This window comes from Parasteatoda tepidariorum, chromosome 3 (assembly GCF_982258835.1).
Source record: "Parasteatoda tepidariorum strain Cologne lab strain chromosome 3, Ptep-v5.0, whole genome shotgun sequence".
In the NCBI taxonomy this organism is placed as follows: domain Eukaryota; kingdom Metazoa; phylum Arthropoda; class Arachnida; order Araneae; family Theridiidae; genus Parasteatoda; species Parasteatoda tepidariorum.
The window spans coordinates 95,048,464-95,074,226 of NC_141757.1; the positions used below are offsets into that span (position 1 = coordinate 95,048,464).

At 30.1% G+C, this 25,763-nt stretch overlaps 1 protein-coding gene across 1 annotated transcript; it reads right to left on the bottom strand.

Annotated features, from left to right (window-relative positions):
* Positions 1 to 924: 924 nt before the first annotated feature.
* On the bottom strand, positions 925 to 25,763 carry LOC107451392 (uncharacterized). Its single transcript, XM_016067460.4, has 8 exons — positions 25,538 to 25,763; positions 21,006 to 21,153; positions 18,567 to 18,679; positions 10,234 to 10,452; positions 7,919 to 8,027; positions 5,522 to 5,640; positions 1,943 to 2,125; positions 925 to 1,102 (listed from the first exon to the last, which is right to left on the bottom strand). Exons 1-7 carry the CDS (start codon positions 25,551 to 25,553, stop codon positions 1,947 to 1,949), a joined length of 903 nt encoding a protein of 300 aa, XP_015922946.1. The 5' UTR covers positions 25,554 to 25,763; the 3' UTR covers positions 925 to 1,102; positions 1,943 to 1,946.

Genomic DNA, 25,763 nt, shown 5'->3' on the forward strand with positions numbered 1-25,763 from the left:
TAAATTATTGAATTCTGTATTAATTTGAAAGTATGCATCTGCATTAAGAGCAAACAAAATTGAAAAATGTTAATCAATCTGTCTATATAAATCTATATTAATCGATCTATACATTAAATCTATATCATCACTCTATTTATAATCTATAATCTGTATTATCTAATCTGTTACCTAAAAATCTATATCAAAAAGGCAGATTCGTGAACGTTTTGTTTACAAAATAGACATCTTTCATTTCAAATCTTATAAAATGTTTTTTTAGAAACTCAGGTTTCCTTAACGTTATCAAAATTGTGAAAAAGAGCTGCATAAAGTAAACAGCTTTCTATAGATTACAACTATTTATAAACTTTGGAAAATTATACATAATTTATGGAGGTTGAAAACGCTGTCATTTTTGTCACTACTTTGAAGAAGCTCTCTGAAAGAAACTCAATACGCAAATATCGATCAAAATATCAATTTATAGACTTGCAGTAAATAGTGTTTATTTAATTATATTTAATGCATAAGACTGTGTATATCCTATCAAAGTTAAAGCAATGAAAAGAGTTAGATAACGTAAAAACTAACAATAAAAATAAAGTATTACACTAATTCTATAATTTACTAGTTACAAAAAGAATAAATAAAATTGTGTGCTGATTTCTTTTAATTTATTACAGATAGCGGAAGCCAAACAAACTGTATTGAAATCATACTGTATCGAAATTGTATTTTTGATTTATTTTGCTTTCTTAACTTTCCCGTGTGGATAATTTTAAAAATACGATTTTGATTTTTTATTTCAAAATTCGAATTACATTAAATGCACTTATATGCGAGACAAAATTGTATCTTATGTGTCGTATTTTATGTGTCAATAATTCAGGTTTGTGTAAATGATAATTCTTGATTATTAAAAAAAAGAAAGATCATGATTTTAAAAACTATCTTTATTAAAAAATTCTTCGTAATTTAAACAGGGATAAAATTTAACTTTATCTTTATTTGACAAAAAAATAAACTTAAATACTTAAACAAAAGCAAAAATAAGCGACCATAACTGATCGTGCATTCCTGTTGAGATAAGAGGAATTACAATGAAGTCAATCCTGACAACCTATAATAAAAAAAGATAATAAGTGTATGAAATATAATATTAATACATTTAAACAATATGCAAAATTAAATCAGGTTTTAGTGCATGTATTTTCGTAAAGAAAATACATTGGAAAATAGCAAGCCATAAAGAGTCTTTCGGAAATGTTTACTAGAAAATTGTGAGGAGTTTTCTAGTCGTTTCTTAAATTGAAAAAAATTATTGATTTTATTGATAAGATTTATTAATTTTATTAATTCGCATTTAAAATCCTAAATGACTTTTTAAAGTTGGTTTACGTTTTGTTATTATCAGCATTTTCGACGATTCAAATCAATTTTTCTAAATCTTCGTTTATCTTTACATTTGTCTGACAGATTATACAGATTTAACGAAATTTAAGTTTCATTACATAAATAGGCTTAAAGCAAGCGAATTTAATTAAAGTTAATGTTTCAAACAAAGGGATATTGTACATATGGTTTCAAATTAATAGAATCCAAGAGAAAGCGACTATTTAACATATTTGCTTACAAACATAAAATGTAGTAGACGATATTTCCTCGAACAAAGGGATTGATTTATATTCTCTCGGAGAAATAGTTTAAATAAGCACTCCTATTGGAAAATCAATCGTTGAAGTAATAAGGCTAATAAAAAATCCCACACTTTTTTAAGAATATTTAAAACTGTGTAGTACTATATTGAACGATAAATCTTGTGTTGGAAATAACTATGTCGCATTAAATACCCCCACTATAAATTCACTATCTGTCTAAGTTGACTACTGAAACAATGCATCGCAAGTTGTCAACTTACTCGGGTTTCACTGTATGTACAATTTAAAAAAAAGAAACTTACTTTTTTACTCATTCACATATGCACAATTAGGTAAATTGTTTCTCAGATCCTTTGTACACTTATAGGATTTCGGTTTTCTCTTTCCACTGCACTTAATAGAGCAAATGGATGGTTGTTTCCAACTTGACTGAGTACAATGAAGCTTTCCTGGACCTTTTAATTTCACGTCACAGCTGAACAAAGCTGTAAAATTTTCCTTTTTTATAGATTCTCTCAATTTGCTAAGTATGAGCATGAATAGGCTATTGATAACAATCGAACAAGATTTGAAAAAATTAAAAAAAAAAAAGAATATATTAAAACGGATTAAATATTATGCTTGTCAATTGTATAGATATATTTTTCCTCATTCCTGAATTTTGAATCTTTTTCATCATGATTTACATTCAACAACTATAAGAAAAAAAAGTTAAGCGATTCTATTTTACATTGAAATGTTCACAATCGATAAAAAAAAAGGAAAACTTCCTTTGTTGTTTACAGGGTGTTCCATAATGACCGCCCTTAATATAATTATTTCTATTAGCCTTGTTGAAAAAATTATGCACGTTTTGGGTCTGAATTCGACATTTAAAAGGAGAAAATATAAAAGTTCTTTTAAAACCAAGAAATTGCGGAATTTTAGTTTAGAAAAATTGCCCAAAAATTTGTCGAAATGGCTTCGAAACAAGTAATGGTCGAATTAGAAAATCCGTGCTTTTAAAATTAAAACAATATATACTCATTTCTGAGCAAACTGCATAGCATCAAAAGTGATTAGAAAGAAGAAATATAAGAAAAAGATATTAATTAGCTGCCTGGTTGTTGTTGTTGTTGTTGTTAATTTACGTCGCACTAGAGCTTCACAATGGGCTATTGGCGACGGTCTGGGAAACATCCCGGAGGATGATCCGAAGACATGCCATCACAATTTTGATCCTCTGCGGAGGGGATGGCACCCCCGATTCGGTAGCCCGACGACCTGCGCGCGAAGTCGAGCACTTTACAGTTTAACGAGGACCAATACCGCACACCCTCGATCCCTACGCAGACTGATCCAAGTGGTCACCCACCCGCACACTGACCGTAGCCAGTGATGCTTGACTTCGGTGATCTACTGGGAACCGTGTCTTTACGATCAGTCCACTGCGGGACATTAGCTGCCTGGAAACAAGGGCTTTCGAGTTTGTAGTAGGATGCTCTAATCACCATTGTTATACGTTTAAGTCCAGAGTGAACAATTTCATATAGTGGCCACCACAATGAAACACCGTGACATACTAATTTCTAATTTCAATAGTGCAAAGGATATATAATAATTTTATAATTTTACTTTTAATAACGGTTACGATGATTTTAATTTAACTTTTTGCTTGTTTAGTTATATGTCAAGAACTTTTGAATGAATGGAATTAATGGCATGGTGTGTCATGCGGCAGTCACTACACAAAGCTTTCTAAATCATCTGAACCTTGTTGCAACAGTGCTCAAAATAAACTGACAACCCTAAATAACTTTTGGTCCAATGATCGGATCTTCGCGCTCTAGGACTCAATCTTAATGGTTCGAGGAGGTGACCTCAAACATTCCAATTTATTAATGCCGGCGATATTTCCAGTTACGAAATCAGACACAAAAACGCACTTTCTCTGAATAAATATGTCTTTTTCTCGATGGTTTCAGATTTCTGACCCTAAAAATATAGGGGTACTCGCGAGATGGGAAATATGGTCTCAATAGTTCGGTCATGAAAGCTGTCAAAAATTTGGACACCTTAATGTTAATTTCACTTTTTGCGTATTTCACCATATCTAGAGAAATTTTTAAGTGAATTGAAAATTTTCGCATACAATTATAAAATTTGTTCATCCGAAGATAATTCCACGCAGAATTTAACATTTAGTAATTATTTATTATTTTTATTATTTTATTTCATGATAATCGAAAAAAATTTTGAATTGTATGGCATATAATTTGTACATTATTTCAAATAATTCAATTTTAAATTCCAAAATACAAAGTTTGAGCAAAATCGGTTGAATAATTCCTGAGAAATTGGAATTCTGAAAAAGTCTTATTTTTAAAATTCGATTTCTAAGGAACTATTCAACCGATTTCGCTCAAATTTTGTGTATTGGAATTTAAAATTACGTTCTTTAAAATGATGAAAAATTGTACACCTCTCAATTAAAATTTTCTTCGGCTGTTGTTAAATAAAATAATGGAAAATAAAATTTAAAAAAATATTTACTATAAACTAATTTTTTAATTGAATTATCCTTAGATAAACGAATTTTATAATTGCGTGCAAAACTTTTTCAATTACATTTAAAAGTTCTCGAAAGATGGCGAAATACACAAAAAGCAAAATTATCATTCAGGAGTCCAAATTTTGAACCGATCTCTTGACCAAACTATTGGGACCATATCATCTAGATTGCGACTGCTCTCTATATTTCGGGAATCAGAAATCTGTATCCGTCGAAAAAATTATATGTTTATTCAGAGAAATTACGTTTTTCTGTCTAATAACATAACTTAATATATCGTCTGCACTCATTAATTAGCATATTTGAGGTAACCATTAATATTGAGTTCTACAACGTGATGATCCTATCATTAGATCAAAAGTTATATAGGTAGATCTATTTATTATTTTACGCACTGCACAACTATGGTACTAAGAGCATCTAAATACGTACCCGGATGACGTAGGTTTGAATTCCGCTGACAGCCTACGAACTTTTACTCATTTCTCCTAATTTTGAGACTATACGATTTGCTCACAAATTAACGTATGCTGTTTCAATTTTGAATACATGCGTTTTCAAGTTTTTACAATGAAGTTCACAAAGTATTTTTTTTCATTCCGAAGAAAAGAGCAAGGGATTGTAAACTTATTATTAGAAATACTTTCCAGGTAGTCGAAACTAAAAATGCAGTGTAGCTTTTAAATTTTTAGATTCCTTTGCTTATTTCTTGCTTTTACATTAATTTGCAATCCCTTACGTTTATACTTTTTGACACTACTTCTGACAAAGACTCTCAACAGATTCTTACTTGTATAAATAACGGTGAAATGCTGAATTCTGGAGAATACCAACTTTCACTTATTCGATTGGTGTATGTCCGAAATATGTGCTAAATATCCTTATTTACTTACACAGGCGAATGTCAACATTCACCGTTGAAATTCGAATTTCCAATTTCGGCCATCCATACTAATACATAATTCTTTTTTTTTTCTTTAAAACTGCTCAATATATGTTTCTTGGTCACATAATTGATTAAAAAATTTCAATATTATTTTTGTTATTTTCATAGGTTTAGTTCTAGGATTAAAATTGTTTGTGGAATACCTTTTTAGAAATTAAACAACAATAAATACTTATTGAGATCAAAAGTCACCTCATTGAAAACAAGATATTTGTTAAGAACTACCTCGATAACCGTAAATCTTAATTTAGTATTGATTTATTTTAAAAAAATTAGGGAAATTAATTATTACACTTAATTTTATATTTACTTTTTATGATGATATGAGCGTCAAAATAGGAAAGTATTGAAATTTCCAATTCACTTAAAAACAAATATACTTACGTTTACAATCAATTAAAGGCTCAGGTTTCCATTTATTTTTCTTGCATCTATAATTCCTTTTTCGTTTAGTTTTATCGTGTGCCACTGCATGTCCGTAACCACACTTCTGTTTACATTTACTGTAAATAAAGTAGAAAAAATTAAAGCCCTACATTCACTTTAAATTTAATGCCTCCAATAGAGCTAAAATGTAATTAAATTCCAATTTAAAAACAGGATAGATTTCTTGAATACTTGTAAGGCAATTACTTCTTGAAAGAGTCTTGCAATAGGCCGTGCATGGGAACGTTATTTTTTAAAAGTAACGAGTACAATTACTTTAAGTAAAAGTAACAAGTAAATTGGTAAAAAAGGTTGATTTTAAAAAGTAACGAATAAAAAGTACAAGTAAATGTGCAAGTACAAAACCAAAAATATTAATGATTTTAATGTACATTTTAAGAAAATCGAAACTTCAAAATTACTTTGCATTTCAATAAAGAAGTCCAAAATTTGGAGCTCTCTCCTGACCGAACAATTGAGACCATATTCCCCAGATGGCGGCTACTCCCTATATTTTGGGGGTCAGAAATCCGTATCCGTCCTAAAAAGGGTATGTTTTTCTCAGGGAAAGTACGTTTTTGTGTCTGATTTAGTAACTTAAAATATCGTCAGCGCTAATAAATTAGAATATTTGAGGTCACCTCCACGAGCCATTATGATTGAGTCATAGGTCGTGAAGATCTGATCATTAGTTTCAGGCTGGTTTCAGCTGGCTATTCAGGCTGGTCCATTTTTCTTTTCTTTTATTCATTTTTCTTTCTTTAACGCATTGTGCATCAATTATATTCCCGTGAATAAAAAGTTTTTTGAAGCAACTATTCCCATTCTTGCATTAATTCTTTAAATGTGACAGTGGAAAACAATCTTTTAACTTCTCACTGCTTGTGTTCCGATCATACATTCTAAGACGAATATTGCTAATGTAGATGCGTTCTATCACCCACAAAATTTCGTCGTCGTGTTAAGATTCCCCCTATAGTGACCAATGATTGTAACGAACATAAAACTATACCCAAGTAGGGGCTTTCCGAAAGTGACGGACGATTCATGAAAAATGATGTCAAGAAAAATGGAAGGAAACTGAAATGTCCAGAAGGAGCGCCCAGTAAAGGATCCTATGTGATTTATTCTTCCCAAGTTTTAAAATTGATACCAAAGTTCGTTTACTGGATAAACTGTTAAAGGTTTACTGATGTATGGCACACCATTAAAATTAAAATATTTCTCTTGTCTCGTCTCTTCACTGGTTGCCATTAGTGCTTATTTAAAAAAATATGTTTGATAGTTTTCTTAGTTAACAGCGTTATCTCTCTTTAATTAATATAGAAACTAGGTGTGAATAAATCACTAGTTTTCTAAACAGAAATCATGAAATAATAAATTTTTATTTTTTCTATTTTTCTTAAATTCATTTTTTTTTTTCAATTATTGATCTATTTTAAGGCACCTGGAGACCAAATAACAGCTTTAATAGATAAATCCAATATTTCAGAACAAAAATAAAAATAATTATTGACAAAATATGCACATATTGACAAAATATACACAAAATATAATGACAAAACGAGTAAATATTGACAAAAATATTGGCCTGAAAAATATAAAATATTTAAAATATTGACAAAACGCACACATCTTTAATTTCTATTCCCTTCGTATTCATAATTTCCCATCAACTATGCAGTTCAGTGTAATATTCACTGAAAAGCTGCTACCATTCATTGTTGTTAAGGTCACTTGCCAATACCAGCAAGCCTGCTTGGTGAAACCAAGCGAATTTAAGGCAAAGGATGTATTTCTTGTTTTTTCAGTGGCGCCATCTGTGGCCAAGAATGTAACTTCAGTCACACACACGGCACAGCAAGTTTTAAAAGGTGGACCCATTCATACATCCATGGATCGTAATTTTGACCAGAACCTGCGAACGATCAATCTCCCCATTGGTATTGATTTGTTATGGGAACTTGAAGGACTTTGTGACCTTACAAATTTAACGTGAGCCAATAACCATTTACTAAACGGTGAGTCTTCGGTCTGCGAGGACCCAACTCATAATTTCTTGGAATGGGACCAAATGCCCTAACAAGCAGGCTATCCCTACCTTTTATTTTTGAATCCTATTTAGTTATAAAATACATTTTTTTAGCCTTTTAAAGTTTATCACTTGTCGTATTTCTTGAATATTTTAAAGAAAAATGGTGTATATTGAATTCAATGAGCTGTTGGTAAATCTTATAATGTTTTATGAATAAACACTCAAAATGTACTTGATTCTTTCCACTCGCTCAACATTTTATAGCAATTATTCGTGTTAACATAGTTTAGGTGCTTATTTTTTTTAAAAGATATACTTACTATAATCCTGAAGAATACTTGGTACAAGATATAAACGAGTTTGCCATGCCTTTTATTGTACAATCCGCTGCTCTCCGCTTCGATCTTGTACCATTTTTTGTTTCTTCACCTAAAAGTTTTAATCATTAAAAATATGAGGATTAAAATTCATTATAAAAAAAAAATTTCACCGATAGATTACTTTTAGTAACCGACAAAAAGTGTTCTAGTCACTGAACGTAAAAATAAATGTTTGCCTGTAAAACTATCATGACATTAAAATGCTGTAAATTCTTTTTCATTAAATTCATGGTCCCTTACAGTAACCGACAAAAAGTGCTTTAGTCACTGAACGTAGAAATAAATTTTTGCCTGTAAAACTATCATGACATTAAAATACTGCAAATTCTTTTTCATAAACTTCATGGTCCTTCACCGTAACCGACAAAAAGTGTTCTAGTCACTGAATGTAAAAATAAATTTTTGCCTGTAAAACTATCATGACATTAAAACATTAAAATACTGTAAATTCTTTTTCTTAAACTTTATGGTCCCTTACCGTAACCGAAAAAATGTGCTCTAGTCAATGAACGTAAAAATAAATTTTTGCCTGTAAAACTATCATGGCGTTAAAATACTGTAAATTCTTTTTCGTAAAATTTACTGTCCCTTACCGTAACCGACAAAAAGTGCTTTAGTCTCGGAACGTAAAAATAAATTTTTGCCTGTAAAACTATCATGACATTCAAATACTGTAAATTATTTTTTCTTGAAATTTACTGTCCCTTACCGTAACCGACAAAAAGTGCTTTAGTCACTGAACGTAAAAATAAATTTTTGCCTGTAAAACTATCATGACATTAAAATACTGTAAATCCTTTTTCTTAAACTTTATGGTCCCTTACCATAACCGACAAAAAGTGTTCTAGTCACAGAACATAAAAATAAATTTTTGCCTGTAAAACTATCATGACATTAAAATACTGTAAATTCCTTTTCGTAAAATTTACTGTCCCTTACCGTAACCGGCAAAAAGTGCTTTAGTCACTGAACGTAAAAATAAATTTTTGCCCGTAAAACTATCATGACATTAAAACGCTGTAAATTCTTTTTCATGAAATTTACTGTCCCTTTACCGTGAACGCGATGCGAATCATGGAGCAAAGCAAAACAGTGTAGTTCCGTCATCTGTCGAGGATTAAGAGCGGTGCCTGACTGTTTTCTTTTTCAAATTATTTTAGAGAAAGATGTTCTTTGGCACCGGCTGGGATCGATCCCGAAAAGGATGCACACTTCGAATTGAATTAAGAAAGTTTGTATAATAACCATATAAATTAATGGCCAACTTAACTAATTTTGTTGAACTTCGTAACAATTATGGGCACTGGGCGTACCTTAAAAAATAGAGTTGGACGTATAAATTAAAAACCAACTTTCCTAACTTCTCTTAGAGTGTAATCAGTTTTTTACATAAACTGCAACATCTATTACTGTGAATATATTCAAACAAAAACGTGGACAATTTCTGAAATGCTTTTGCGGCAAAAAAATTTTTATTTACGTAACTAAGAGTAATTTTAAAAAAAATATGTATAGTTAAAATTTTTGCAGCTTACAAAAATGGGAACATCAAACATTGATTTTCCGTACAATTAACACACGAATGTCTAATGGATTGCTCTAAATCTGTATCATAAGGTAACAGAATATTTTCACCAAGTAACAATTACTAACGTAGTTCTACTAACTCGACGAAAGTGAACTTTTCTTAATGCTTAATCAAGAAAACTCTTCTTCTGTGTTAGATTCGAAACGACTAGGCTACTGAGTTGAGTATTGTAAAAGCAGAAAATCGTAGAATTGAATTAAAAATGCATTTATAATGAAATCCTCTCCAAAAAATGAATAAATAAACTGACATTTCTAGGTTACTAGAAAGTGTGGTTTCTCACGAATAAAGTTTAAAACTAAGTATTAAAAAAATATTTTTAAAACATTTAAAAACTCAAGACTATTTCCGCTTGCTTGACTCGCACTAAATAATATGATTTATTACAGTTCACTCAGTGATGTATTAAAAGCAAGTCTTAATTTCGTAATCCTTTAGTTGATTTTGCAAAGTTTAATATTAAGACTTAGTTTAATGGTTTAAGTATAAAATTTTGAAAACTATTAAAAAGGAAAGAATCAAATATATATTTTAAAAATAGATTTTTTAAAATATTTTTTTTTTAAAAAACAAGGAATACATGCTAGTTTCATTACATACAACATATGAAATAAATATTGCAAGTACTTAGCAATAATGCTAATAATCATAAATACTAAAACATTACCGTTGACAATTTCTTCATCTTTGTTTATCTTCACATTATATTTGTCAGATGCATTGCCTTTATTTTTATGGGCAACTAATTTACCTTCTGGAATTCCTACCCCAAAAAGCTTATATTTATTTGAATCTTTCATCTTTTTCCGAATAAAAATCTTTCCAGTTTTCGTCTTTTTATTGATCGCTGTATCATTCTTTCTTTGCATATCAGATGGAAATATACCTGATTAAAAGATTAAATTACAGCTTGAGCACATTCAATATTCAATATAAGAAAACACATACGTATAAAACTTATGAAACATATTTTTAGCGCTGTTATCAAAACCAATGTCAAACAGGTTTATTCATTAGTGATAAACCTGTTTGAATGAAAATAGTGATAAACCTGTTTGAGAGATAAATAAACCATTAGTGATAAACCTGTTTGAGAGAGAAAAAAATCATAAAAATCACCATTTAATAACCTGTAACTCAACCTCTTGATTGTATAACCGCCTTGGATTCGTTTGGGAGTCGTCAGGCTTTTGGATTTACGATGCGCAAAAAAACAATAATAGCTAAATAAATGAAAATAAATACGGAACACACAGAATAAAATTCAATCTCAATGGTTTAAAGGACGTCAAACATACTAGTTAATTAGTGCAGACCACCAAGTTCCTATAACAAATCAATACCTTTAGGAGTACTGGATAAGTGATGGATCGCGTTCTGGTTCAGGTTAAAATAACTATCCGCAAATAGATGGATGGTGTGAGAATGTGTCCTAACTGATAAACGGGTTGTAACGTATTGTTTTGATAGACGTCAAATTATTGGTAATAGATGGCGCCACTAGAAAACAACAAGAAGAGCACCCAGTGGCCCCCATCCCCCCAAGCTCTTGGGCGCATTCTTGGGCAAATTCTAAATCCCCCCCCCCCCCCAAAAAAACTATTCGTTTTATTTAGTGTAAAAATTCCCCCCCAAGGTTTAAGTGGGCGCATCGTGCGCCCATCTCCCCCCCCCCCTGTTGGGGGCCCCTGAGAGCACCCCTCTGCCCTAAAATAGGCTTGTCAGTATTGACAAATTTTCTCCTTCACCCAAACAAATTTTTGGTGTTATGAACCCGACTTCCTTGTCATTAATTATTCCTGTTTCTATTATGTTTTTGTTTATCAATCGCGTAAATATTAAGTTTAAACCCTTATTGCCCATATTTTAAGACTTCGTTTTTAAGAAATATTGAAAAAGAAATTATATTGAAGAAAGCAAAAATCAAAATCTATCACCCTTGGAAGAAAAAACCAAACCAGCGAGTCCAAAAGAAGATGAGATTAATAATATCAAAACTGGTTTGGTTACCTGGAAAATGCTTCCAAGAATTCCAATCAATCTCCTCTTAGTTTCCAGTGTCAATCAAAAAAGTTTTGATGTTTTCAATTCCAATATCCTTGTCAATGATTATTCCAGTTTTGATTACGTTTTTGTTTTTTCTACGCTTAAATATGAGATGAAACCCTTATTATGCATATTTTTAGACTTCATTTTTGATAAGAATAATAATATATTATATTTTGAGTTGATAATACATAAGAATGCTTATAATGTATTATGGCGCAGCCTTATAAATTAAATTAAAACATTTACATTTGCATAGAGTAACATTACTTACTTTAAACATTATTTTTAACCTAACATTTATAACATTTTATACCTAAGAAAAAGCTTATCATTGTATTAAAACTTGAAAAACCATGTTTGATAATTTAGAAGTTCTTTTAGAAAAATATATTTAAGGATTCACATGATGCTGATGGACCTGTATAATGCGGGCTCGATTGATTCCCAAAAGCATAATGTATGGGATTTTCACATTTGAAGTTTGAGAACGTATCTTTCTTCATCTTCAAATTAGACAGAAAAAATCGACTTTCTGAAACATGGAAAAGAAGAATAAAAAAAATGACATAAAAGAAATATCACTGCGATTTTCTCATAAATGATCAGTTTTACCAATTTTATGTGATACTAAGTAAGCTTATGTATCGCATATGAGAATATTTTGCGCCAAATGGCAATAATGCTAATGATTGAGCTAAAAGATAGACAAAACTTTGCCAAACAAACTCACAAAAGTTATAAAAATAACATATTTTTCTCTAAAAAGTGTTTGATTGCAGAATTTTCGAAGAAAAGCCTTAAACAAATCATAAGAAATTGTATTGATTTTCTAATAAAATCAATAAAATGCACGATAAACAATGCTTCGGAATTCAAAATTTGAAAATTCATAATTTCAGTCACAAAGGTTTGAAACTGTTATTATAAACTTTCTTTTAGTTTCAAATCTTTTATAACCTTCAATACTTATATGCTTTGGAATTTTTCTAGTGTTTTTGACATATTATCTACATTGTATTGGTTGGAAGAAATTATAAGATATGAAACTGAAGAAAGGATTTGAATAAAGCATTTCTTTTTTAAACTATTAAGGATATATTACAGTGATATTAAAAATATAAAGGTTGCATTCGTTCATTACCTTTATGTAAATTTTGAAATAAATAAAAATTTAAAAAAATTTCATAGGATGCAAATTTGAAACAAAATAAATTTATATTAAGCTTTCAGAACATCAAATGTCAGTTGCTGTTATCATTATAGCGCTCAATTCTCGTTATGAAAGCAATTTGTCACCAGATTTGACATATTTTTTGAAGCAATTTGCGCCTAAGATCAAGTTTTGTAAATATTTCTCTCGTACTAAGCCCGTCATTATAAACTATTAAAAAAATTGCTGCGTTGCATTAAAAATCTGAATGACAAGGAAGTTAATTTTTATTGAAAATAAAAACACTTTGGCATTTAACTTTTATTGTGTAGTCATTTAAAACTTAAGTTTTCTCGACGCATTATTAGTTTCCTATAAAAAAATAAACATGCAATGTCTATCACAATTTCCCAGAGCTTGTTTTTAAAATAAATTGTGGTTTAATAATGAATAACATCAAAAATAAGGGAAAATAAATTTAAAAGAGGAGTCAATAAAACTATGATTTAACGTTTAAAAAAAATTTGATATTTAAATTTAAAAACAAAGTAATTAATCTAAACTACCTTTTTAAGATAAACAATATTCCAAGATAATTTCAATTTTTCTTTTTTTTTATATCAATAAAGGGAAACCTCATGAAAGAACATTTTTGTGCATAAATTTTTGAAGCAAATTAATGAAAAATATTTATACTTTTTATGTTTACGTTATTCCACTTGTTATTAAATAAATTTAAATATTTATAGAGCACATCCTGTAAAAATAAAAGCATGCTCATTGCGTAAAATGATTAAAAAAACACATTAATAACTCTTAATGAAGTTATTTAACTTTGACTTATTGGAAGAAATCTGAATTACTCCAAAGAGTAACCGTTTATATATACGAGAATATTTGTTCAAACCATAATTTAATTAACGAAACCACAGTCACAAAAACGTATTTGGATTGTTCCTAATAGTTAACTTAGCGGATTTCGGATTTTTATCTCCATATATACTAATATTTCGGCAATCTTGAAATTATACTCCCAATAGTAGGGGAGAGTGGGGTCAATTGTAACATGTTTTACTTAACTATTTTTAACTAACAAAAAATCCAATATATTATTAGTATTAATTGACAGACGAGTAAAGTAAACTATCCTCTACTAGAAAAAAAAATACCTTATTTTAAATATTATTATATAAGTTATTAACAAATTTTGACAGTCGTGCACTTGTTACAATTGTCCCCGCTTACGGGGTCAATTGTAACAGCTCATAAATTCAACTAAAACATAGTTAATTATACATATTATCATAGTTGTGATATATTTTTTTATTGATCAAAATAGTTGTGATATTTTAGGCGTAAAAATAATAATGAGCAGAGACCTAAAGGGTTAAACTTTCAGCTTTAAGGGGTTAAAAATTTTAATTTATACTGTGAAAGGTGACAAATAAAATAATGCACATGCAACATAATATAAATGCTATAGGAAACTATTGGTGGTTCTTAAAGAGTTAAGTAATGGTTTGTAAACATAAGATTATTTATTTTCAGCTGTTACAATCGTCCCTTTACTTATTGTTACAATCGTCCCCAAGACGCCATTTCAGCTTCATTTGTTAAAAACAATGCTAGTTAATAAGCAAAACTAATTTCTTTTTTTTTAAATGTTAATTAAGGTGTCCACTTACATATTCGGTTAATAATTTTTATTTGTTTAAACAAAATTACTTTGTTACAATATAATATTCTAATACCAAAAAAAGTACTGACGTAGTGTGAAAATATCTTTTGTGATGTAACTCTTTCAAAAATACATAAAAATGGTTGCCAGCAGGGGTGTACATGTAGATTTATTAAATACACCTTGTGCGCCACCTAGGAACCAAATCTAGAACCCGACTTTCAAATTTTTGCTTTGTTACAATCGTACCCTGTTACAATTGACGCCACTCTCCCCTATAGGCAGAACAACGAGATTTTCATTCCCTTTACTGCGCATTACGACATCTCAGAGACATCGTGTTTTTTGTATTTTTATATTTTTATTCCTCAAGGGCTACTCAACCAACGACCTTCAAATTTTAGTTTTTTGTCAATTAAAATTCAGCAGATAAAATCTTTAAAATTTGTTTACACCTTACAATTCAAAATTTTTTGACCATTAGTAAATTAAAGTATAAAAAGTAATTAATAATTATGAAAACTAACAAACAATTTATCTTTAGATAAACAAGTTTCATAATGGTGCTCAAAAACATTTTTATTCGCTTTATAAGTTTCGAAATGCACAAAAAGGAAATTGAAATTAAATGGCTTGAACTTTCGATCACTCTCCTGCCTAAACTATTGGGACCACTATTTTCAGATTACAATATTTTGAGGGCTCCAAAAATTCGAATTTGTAGAAAAACTGTATGTTTATTCAGAGAAAATACGTTTTGTGTCTGATTTTGCAACTTAGAATATGTTTTGCTTTAATTAATTTTTACATTTATGATTAGGCCCTCAAACCATTAACCTCTTCGAAACGTGCGAGTCATATATGCATTCCCAGGTTGGCGACAATCAGGGTAAAAAAGATAAAACTGTTAGCCAATCTATTTTTATAGCAGGTTATTAGTGGGTGGGGTAATAATAGTTTACTATATTTAATTCACCACTACTAAGTTCAAATTGAAAAATTATATAGTTACGCTTTTAACAGACATGGATTGGATGTGCTAGATTTAAAGTGACAGCAAAAACGAGTCTGTCAAATTAACCATTCCCCATACTTTAAGATACCGCTTTTTACTTTTTACCATCCTAATTCTTTGTTCGTACGAATACATTTGTGACTCGCCCATCACGAAAAGGTTACGATTGAGTTTTAGAACATAAAAACCAGATCATATTAGTTTAAAAGTTATTAAAATGTTAGCTTTCCTTCACAGTGTACAGTATCGAAATATTAATTAAATCAAGAAAAATGTTTGAATTCCCTAACTTTTAAAAAAGATGTTTTGGGATACGTTGGATGGACACACGTTCCTATTAAAGAAATGATGAACAGCGACCAGTAGGAGTAAAAAATGGACAGAAAAAATGAGACTTGAGTTAAACATGAGTTTTCCATTTACAAAAAGAGAATTTTTCTTCAAGATTTGGCTACTTTCTATTATCCAAAGAAAATAGAGGAATTCTTTGCCAAGAATAAAGTGACTCTTTTAAATTGGCAGAGAAATTCTCTAAGTCGGAATACCATAGAGAATTTATGGGCTATCAGCTGGCCAAGATTCTCAAAAATGTATTTCAGAATGGAAAATTCAGCGAATCATTTTGTTCATTATTTTAAATAAGGTATAGGATTGAAGAAATTGTTGAAAACTGTATAAGGAAGTGTAGTAACTGCGGTTTAGATTGACATGGACTTATTGAAAAAACTCCAAAGCAAAACTTAATAAGTTTTATTACGAAATAGGAAAACACAATATAAACTAACGATCTTAGACCGGACAATTTTGATGGCAGCGCCATCTTATAACTGACACAAATAGTAGACAAAATTATAAATTCTGGTAGACTTTTTGCCAAGAAGAGATAAACTGGTTCTAAAACTTTGAGGGGAAGACGTATTAATTACTATTTAAAAACTATATGCATTCATATTTTCAATAAGCTATGATTTTTCAAGTTATACTTTTGATTCAATTACTGAATTCGTTACTGCACTTAAAATCTTTAGGGCCGGTAAAAAATTTTGAGAAAATTGGAAGAAAAAAAAACTTTAAGTCTTTTTTTACCAAATGCTGAACTTTCGGCAGGGGAGAATTAGAAATATTATCAAGGCAATGCCTCTATCCATGCGAGTAAGCCAAGCACATACTGAAGAAGCGAGTGGTAATTAAGAGACAGATTCCCTTACTTTTGCATTAATGCGCACATCACCTCTGCGCATCCTAATGCAAGACTATAGGAATTTGACACCTGAATGAGCACCTGTATTCTTTCATACTGCTTCCTGAGTGTGTCACTTCAGTTCAAAAAATTGATTCGAGTCAACAATGTTTAAACTTTGAAATGACCAGTTAAATTTCCAGATCTTAACCCAATAAAGAAATTGCGCACTGTAAAAAAATTTAAAATAAAATTTCGGTAAAAAGCACTGGCACTCAGGATAAGGGTGCTTTTTTACCCTAAAATCCATTTTTAGCGGAATATGTTACGGAGCAAAAAAAAATCTGATATACCGTAATCTTTAAGGTAATATAACTAACATAAAATCACTGAATAACTCTAATTAAATAAATATTAATGTAAAAATTACGGTATAGTCGTATTGTACGGTAAAAATAGATTTTGCGGCAAAATTGATTTTAAGGAGAAATGGATTTTACGGTAAAATTTGCTTTACGGTAAAATGTATTTTACGGTTAAAAAAATTTGCGTTACAATGGATTTTATCGTAAAATAATTTTTACGATAAAATGGATTTCATGGTACAATGGATTTTATGGATGATGCAAGAAAATGCCTGTATCTTACACCGCAATTTTATCCGGAATTTTTACGGTGTATAGTACTTTTGAAAGACAAGTTAATGCAAAAAGCTGAAATTCATCGTTAAAAATGAATGATATAAAAGATACTCCATTCGTCAAAAGATACAAGTTTGTCAAAAACTAGTTCTATCAATAAACCAAGATTATTTGATGAAACTTGAGAAGTTGTCTCCAATACTAGCTACTAAATATTTATATATATATATATTTTTTCCTTTTTCCATGTTGACCTCAAAGTGTGTACTCTGGTTAAAATACTGACTTTTTATTTTTCTAGTAATTATATGTTTGTAAATCAGGATTGCTTTGTTTTTTTATCCTTAATAATGTTCCTTAATAACTAATAATAGAATAAAATTTAACTCTCGACTCTTTAATTTTCACAATATTTTTCACTAGTCTTAAATTCTATCCTCGTAGTCGATAGTATAGGACTTTTATGAAGAAACTGCAATATTTCTTAAAAACGGTATGCTCTACTTTTCACATTTATGTATAAATTTTAAGTTATAATCTTAGGAGGAATGTTTTCGATTAAGCATATTGACAAATTGTGCGCAAATAATTAAAATAAATTATTTTTTCTTAAAAACAATTAAATTTTGGTGTTTCCCCTCAATAGATTGTCGGAGAGATTTTTACGAAAACACCTCGAAAGAAAATGAAAGAACAAGAATGTTTAAGAAAATGAACACAACTTGAAACGCGTTTTTAAGAAAATGAACGCAGCTCAAAGTGCGTGTTTATGGAAATAGACGCCAGCTCGAAAATTGTGATTAAGAAATTGGGCACAGTTTCTGTAAAATTCGGGTTTAAGAAAATGGTCACAAATCGAAATGCGTGTTTAAGAAAATTGACATTCCGTTTTTCTAACTTCTCTTATGAAAATTGTTCTTTTCTTTGATCCAAATAAATTCGTTTTGCGATGTCGTTCATCTGCCTATAGTATAGTTACTTCCATTATAGTTACGTCTATTTGCCTATACAATGGTAAAGAAATCCCTCATTTAATTGCTAAATTTGGGTAGAACATTAAAAAAGTGGTATTTTTGCTGTGTCCAATTTCTAGAATACGTATTTTGAGCTGGGATCATTGTCTTAAACACGCATTTGGAACTGTGCCCATTTTCTTAAACACGCATTTCCAGGTGTGTCAATTGTTTTTAAAACACGCGGAATTTTTATTTGTATCCAGACAAAAAAAAGCTCACCGGTGAGATAGTTTTTTGCTTTCATGCTAAAACAAAAATTAAAAGTACGTACCTTCGAATGATTTCTTCTCGTAGCAGTTTTCAATATCGCACTTTAAATCTGGAAATTTGTTCATCTTATTTTTTAATATTGATAAAGTAGTGATTATTTCATTTTCATTATTGCTGTAAATAGAAAAAACAATGAGTTATAATTCGATGTTCATTTTGTAAGTAAAGATTGATCACAAATTCACTCGAGACTTAAATATTATGTTATTTTATAAACGGCGTTAAACAGCTGACCCTATTCTGAGTCTACTATTTTGGATGTTTAACTTCTTAGCCTTGCAGTTTTGAACCCAAAGCGGAAGACAAGGGAACTCTTGGGTTAAGGTATGGCATTGGGACGACTTAGCACACGTGAAGGATTTTTTTGATGAAACTAATACACATTTACGTTAAATGGAGAAGAAAACCACGAAATCTCTCATGGTCAGCCAACGGCCAGATGATTCTAACTCATGTACCGTCTACCACTGTAAATACTTTCTGCTAGCACTGTGGCCGGTGTAAGCCGGAAGCAGAATCCGTATCCACCAGCCACCACTGGGATTCGAACCTGGGCTCACCTCATTGGGAGAAGAACGCTCTATCCCATAACCCACAACGACTCCGAGATTTGAACTTCACACAATTTTTACAATAAAATGTTGGAATAGAAAAATAAAGGCATCGGGATTGTTCCCAGTTCAGGGTTATTAAAAATGAAATTTTTTGCAAAGAAATAACCCGTTTTATTGATAGTGAATACTTTGAGCTATGTTCTAATTGAAAAATATGGTCATATTGTGATTTAAAATACATTGACGCAAGTCAAGTGTATAGTTTTTTTTTATATTGTCTGTTTTGTTTACTCTCCCCACTGTTTACCACAAAACTAGAACAACTTCAAATATAAGCTAGAGTTTAATTTAGTTTTGTTTTAATATAAGATAAAATTACTTCGATGAACATGAAAGTGGAAACAAAACACAAAAACATGTTTCATATTTCATCGAGTTAGCATTCCTGTGATGGTGTTCATAGTATGGTCAGAAGAGCGATAGAAAGTCTAACCTGCCATATTTTAATCAAATATAATTGGATTTTTACTTTCAGCTGGTTTAACTATTAAGTATGGCTGATAAGGTAACAGCTCCTTTATGAAGTATTTGGTATAATGCTCCATCCTCATATTTTAAAAATCTCGTTTCAAATGTTTTAATAACTCTCATTTCACGTATTCAAAATTTTTTTAAAAAGAAGCTGTATTTAACTACAGTAAGGCTAGATTTTTCAAACAGACCAAGAAGATAAACTGACAAATCATCTGATAAAGAAAAAAAAAATAGTCAGTTTTATCAAAGAGAGAAGACTACGATGAAATACTCTCAAAAATCTAAAATCACTGTTGCCATGCCCTAAAGAAAGTAACTCAGCCACTGCTGATATTTTCAGCAAATAAGCCTCCAGCTATTTATGGATCGTGAAACTTTAGTACATTTTCTTTTAAACCGAATGTTACTTTTTATGAAAACTACATTTTATATATTTCATTTTTATTAGGCAATAACAACTTTCCAACTGAGGATAAAAACATTATGCACGGCGCCCATACGTTGCAGTGTTCAAAGTTGGGAAAAAACATTGCAGTATCGTCATGAAGAATCTTTTTACTCCACTACCCTGGTATTATCATGTAAAAATAATTCAAAGAAAAGTGATTTGTAATTTTAAGTTTTATTTAATAGTGTGCTTAGTACTCAGTATCACAGCATTATTATTTCTGAACAATTAAAGGAGGAAGCATCTAAATTAAAACTTAAAGGTGCAACATAAGTCCCACGGCAGTATTTGAAAATTAAAAAAAAAAAACTCCCGAATTTGAGACTAAAATTCGTAAAACAGGCTTGAACGTGAAAAATGCAGGTCATCATGGATCCTCATTTTCCCAAGACAAAATTTTTGATGATTTTTCTATGATGAGTCAACATGAGAAAGATGCTTACAGTCATGAGCATCCATCCAAAACCATCTTACTTCTTGATGATACTATCAAGACTGACCATCACCGTCATGTTATATTACGTTGCTTTGAGTGACATCGTTTGCCGAGAAATCAAAACGCAAACAAATAAATTCTTTATATTATTACATATTTCGATAGTGCATCAAAGTTCGAAAAAGATCCGATAGTTAGTACAAATAATTCTATATTCAACTAAATAATGATTCTATTCTATCTTTTGGATTTAAATGAAATATAAACGTAATTGGGGGGGGGGGATGATATGGAAATGAATTTACAAAAAAATAAACAAACCAGGAATAAATGAAAAAAAGTGACTAAAAGAAAAGAATTGAATAATTGTTAAACTAATAACCTTTTAATCAAATGATTAATGGAACAAATGTATTGTTAAACAAATAATAAATCATAAAAAAAATTATATTAAAACTTTTTTCTTACTTTTCAATTGAAAAATACCATTTTTGAATAGGGTATGTGTCTTCTTTTGCACAGTTGATGAAGGTTAAAAGACAATCTTTAGCATTAAATGTGTTTAATGCTGCTCCATCCGTTAACACACAAAATGAGATCAGTAGGACCACAAAACCTATTGAGACGCCAACAAAATTTAAAATAAAATTAGCGTTAAATAATATTAAAATACATAAAAAGCCCGTCATAACGGCAATTCACAATGGCAAATGGAATGGTCGTTATAAGTAAACACATATTTAATGCTAAAATAGCAATAACTGGAGTTAAATTGGCTGACGAAAGAAAACCCATTTGAGGTGGGCAGCAGGATTCTTCAAAATACCAATTTTTTTTTTTTATTGTAAAAAGAAAGATAAATTAGTCTATGGTTGCTCACAGATGTTTGTTTTATTAACATATTGGATTAAAATTGGAAGAAGATAGTAAGGTGGTAAGGTTTTTCGTGTTATTTTACTCATTTAAACAGCAGAAACACGTCTTTTCTTCAAAACATTTTTGTCGCAATTGCAGAAGAATAGTAATTTATTAATCGATCGATAAACAAACAATTTTTTTACCTTTAATATAAGCATTTTGATGTTGGCTTGGAAACTTATCGTAATTGTGAACTTCTCGTAGTAAGCCGCACTCGTTATATCGAGTTTTTACTGTGTGTGGTGGGGTATTTTTTTGTCGGATAACCCATCACTTACCGCAATGTAAAATCATAACCAGGGTCTTGCTTGATACAGGATTAAAGTGGTGTGAATAAAGCTCAATTAAAAAATAATAATAAACAGAGAAATCATTGAAATGGAAATAAAATATCTATAATATCTGAGATTAGCCAAATACATATAAAGAATTAATACATTCGAGATGTAACATAATCAATTAATATATTGTACCGAACACTTAAAGGAAAAACTTATGAGATTAAATCTTTTAAAAAATGATTAAGAGGAAGAGAGCAAGTCAAAAGTCAAGCAAACGGGAAAACAATAAAAGAATAAAAATTATCTCAATAATGACCCTAATAGAAGATAATGGAGTCTCTTCTGTAAATTTTAAAAAAGAAAGTGTTCTTTCAACACATTAGACGTTTATAGTCTTTCATTAAATTCCATATACTTTTCATTAACCAGATAGTAACTTTAAATAATTGCAGATCAGCATCTTTTAATTTTTCGAAGCTTTCTCTCTCCAGAATGTCTTCATCTGTATTAAAACCATCTTTTCACTCAATAACATTTTTCGTGATGTATCTCATTGAGAAAAAAAAAATCGACAAACTCTTCTATTTTCCGTGTTCTTTCTTCCCATTTGTTGACCCACCAGCTAACCATTTTAAAACACTACTCCCTAAATTGAAATCATTTTATTTTTATTTTATAACCGTCGCAATTTTGAGTTTACGACTACTTGTATCGCACTTTAAATCCGGAAATTTGCTCTTTTTTTTAAAAAATATTGATAAAGTAGTGTTTATATCATTTTCATTATTGCTGTAAATAGAAAACGATAAGTTACAATTCGACGTTCATTTTGTAAGTAATGATTTATCACAAATTTACGCGACACTTAAATATATTATATTATTTTGTAACCGGCATTAAACAGCTGACCATGTTCTGAGTCTACCATTATCGGTGTTTAACTCTGTAGCTTCGTAATTTTGAACCCAATCCAGAGGACAGGGGAACTCCTGGATCAGGTATTGGGAGAAGTTTTCTTTCGTGAAGGACTTTTCGATTAAACTAACCCGCATTTGCATTATATGGAGAGGGATAGTGCGAAAACCTCCCCACTGTTAGCCTGATGGCAAGGGGACTCTAACCCATGATCCGTCCACCACTGAGGATATTTTACGTCAGCACTGAGATCGGTGCGAGCCGTTTGTGGAATTCAAGTCAGCCAGCCGTCGTTGGGATTCGAACCCAATTTACCTAATTTGGTGGCAAGCGCTCTATCCCTTGAGCAACTAGGGCCAAAAATTGAAGTCATTGATGAGAACTTAAGGACCCCACACAAAATCAACATATCCAAAGATGCGTAGTCCAAAAAAAAAATGGCGACACTCCTAATTTCAAATAGGAAATTCCTAGTCTTGCTACCCTATCTAGAATAATGACTAAGTTAAAACATTTAAATTCAACATAAATAAATATCCTATCGTTCAAATACAAATATTTTCGTAGTGACCATGTCACTACGACACGGTATATAAATTGCATTAAACGTAATGAAGTAGAACATATAGAAGAAATTTCAATTCGATAAAATAATATGTTAAAAAGAAATGGCTCATGCGAGCACTGAAATAATTGTTGATAGCTTTTCGAAGTGGTCAATTGATATTGAAAAAATGTGTTTGTTTAAGGCGTGAAACTGCTACAATATTTGCTACAATTTTTCAGAGCATTTATTAAAATTTTTTAAATGTATTGTTATTCGAAAAAACTGATTAAACTTATTCACGTATTTCTCGATTAAGGGACCTTTGTAGTCACACAAGTAGCACTTGTAAGCTCGAGCGAAAAAGTAACATAATACAAAAATAACTTTTCTAAAATCATTACCTTTATTTCATTTTAATGTCTGTTCGATACTATTAATTTAGCAAAATATTTCAGATTATTAGATTTTTAAAAAAAATTTCCTAAAAGAACATATAGATTAAAATACCGTAAAATTGGTACAAACGAATGTGGCACTTTAAGTACAATGGCATTTTTTTGTTAAAGTAACGAACAATTCTTTATTCATCAATGACATTATAAATTGCAATTATGATATTTAACATTAAAAATAGCTTTAAATTATCAATTACAAATAAATTTTCCAAATTATTTGTCTAAACTACTCTTTCCAAAAATTCAGATTTAGAAACTTATTAATTACTAACCTAAGAACGTATTTTTATCGATGAAACAAAGGTAACGGTAATTAAAATTTAATTACGTTTCTTTTATATGTTATGAGAAAATAAAAACTGCCAACTTATTTTAATTAATTTTTTTTTATATTTTTTAATCAATGCATCAGAGCCATATGGCACCGTTATAGCTAAATGCTAATATAAAATAATTAAATGCTAGCATGCAATATTTAAATACTAGTAAGCAATCGTTAAATGCGGGTACGTATTTTATAACTCACATGTGTACTCAAGCACTCGCGAGTATGAGTACACTTACATATTTTTGTTACATTTTGTAGATTGATTTTTGAAAGGTTAAAAATTTAACTACAGTCAAAAACTAAATTTTATCACAATTTATTAGTTTGTTAAGTGTTTTTTATTTTATAATCAAGATTATTAAAATTGATTTTATTGGTTTCCTTATAAAGAAACTTTCATAGAATAGCTGATGAAAAGATATTCAAGAAAAGAAATTCTATAGATTTTGCCAAAGCTCTTGAAACACATTAACCGAGAATGTCTTTGTAAAATACTCAAGATACATAGGTTTCCCATAAAAAGAATCAATGTAATTAAAAGCCCATATGAAAATAGTAATAGGAAAATTTTAGTAAATGGTGCAACAACACAATGTTTTAACATCAAAGCTAGCGTCAAACAGGGCTACGTAATGTCTGAAATGCTGTTTAATATAGTCATTGATTGGATAAGCGACCAATACTTAATTCAAAGAAAATCTAGAGAGCCTAGATTACTCTGACAATATTGTATTATTACCTGTTGTTATGCAACCGAAACGAAAAAGGTGCGAAACAGGTTGGATTATAAATTGATGTGATGAGAAAACGACCAAAATACTAAAAATTAGTAGCAGTAAAAATGATGACATATTTATTAATGGAAAAGAAATTGAAAAAAAAAACAGATTTTAACTACTTTAGAGTAAGTGTAACTACTGAGCGTAGTACAAAGGAAAACGTCAAAGTAAGAATTAAAAATGCACAATATTCTTCCAGGAAATTTCAAAGAATTTGGAAATCATCTAACTTAAATACTAAACTATACTAAACTCAAGTTACAAATTTTTTATGCAGTTAAATCTGGGCTCTCAGCGAGTCGTGGAAACTCGGAGAACAACAAGAAAACTAACTCGATACTTTTCAAACTAAACGCTACAAGTGAATTTTAAAGAAATACCAACGAAATAAAATCACAAACAAGCTCTATAATAAAGCAAAAACCAAACCCATCACAACAAACATGAAGAAAAAAAATCAAGATGGTCCTTGATAGGACACAATCTAAGAATGTCCCCAAAAGACCCAACTCGAACAGTTTTGATATGGAAGCCGGATGGAAAACGGAAAAGAGGCCGTTTGAAATTAACTTGATGACAATGATAATAAAGGAAAGAAAAATCCTGGGACGACCCAATTGGGGGAGTACAAGGACCTGGAGGAATGAAACTCCAAACTTGTGACCTCATGCGCCACCTGGCGTAACGAGATTAAAGTCAACTTTTCAACTATCACAACTTCCTTTTTTTAGAGTTTTAAGCAATATTATTAAAAAAAATAAATTTTTAATCACTTACATATTCTTTTCTTCATAGCAAACACAAATATATCTGCCTTTAAACGTATTTAAAGTCAATCAAGAATTTATAAACTATTGAAAATACAATTAAATTATAATTTAAGAAACATTAGTATAACAAGTCTTATTATTCAAAAAAAGTAATATTAATTCGCTTAAGTTAATCAGAGAAAATTAGCTTCAAGTTTACTATAGGAAATTAGGTTACCATTATTTAATGTACT

Coding starts and splice junctions, on each gene's coding strand:
- LOC107451392 (XM_016067460.4), bottom strand. Junction 10,453..18,566: donor CGAGAAGAAATCATTCGAAG/GTACGTACTTTT, acceptor TCTTTTAATCAG/GTATATTTCCATCTGATATG. Junction 8,028..10,233: donor AGATGAAGAAATTGTCAACG/GTAATGTTTTAG, acceptor TAAAACTTTTAG/GTGAAGAAACAAAAAATGGT.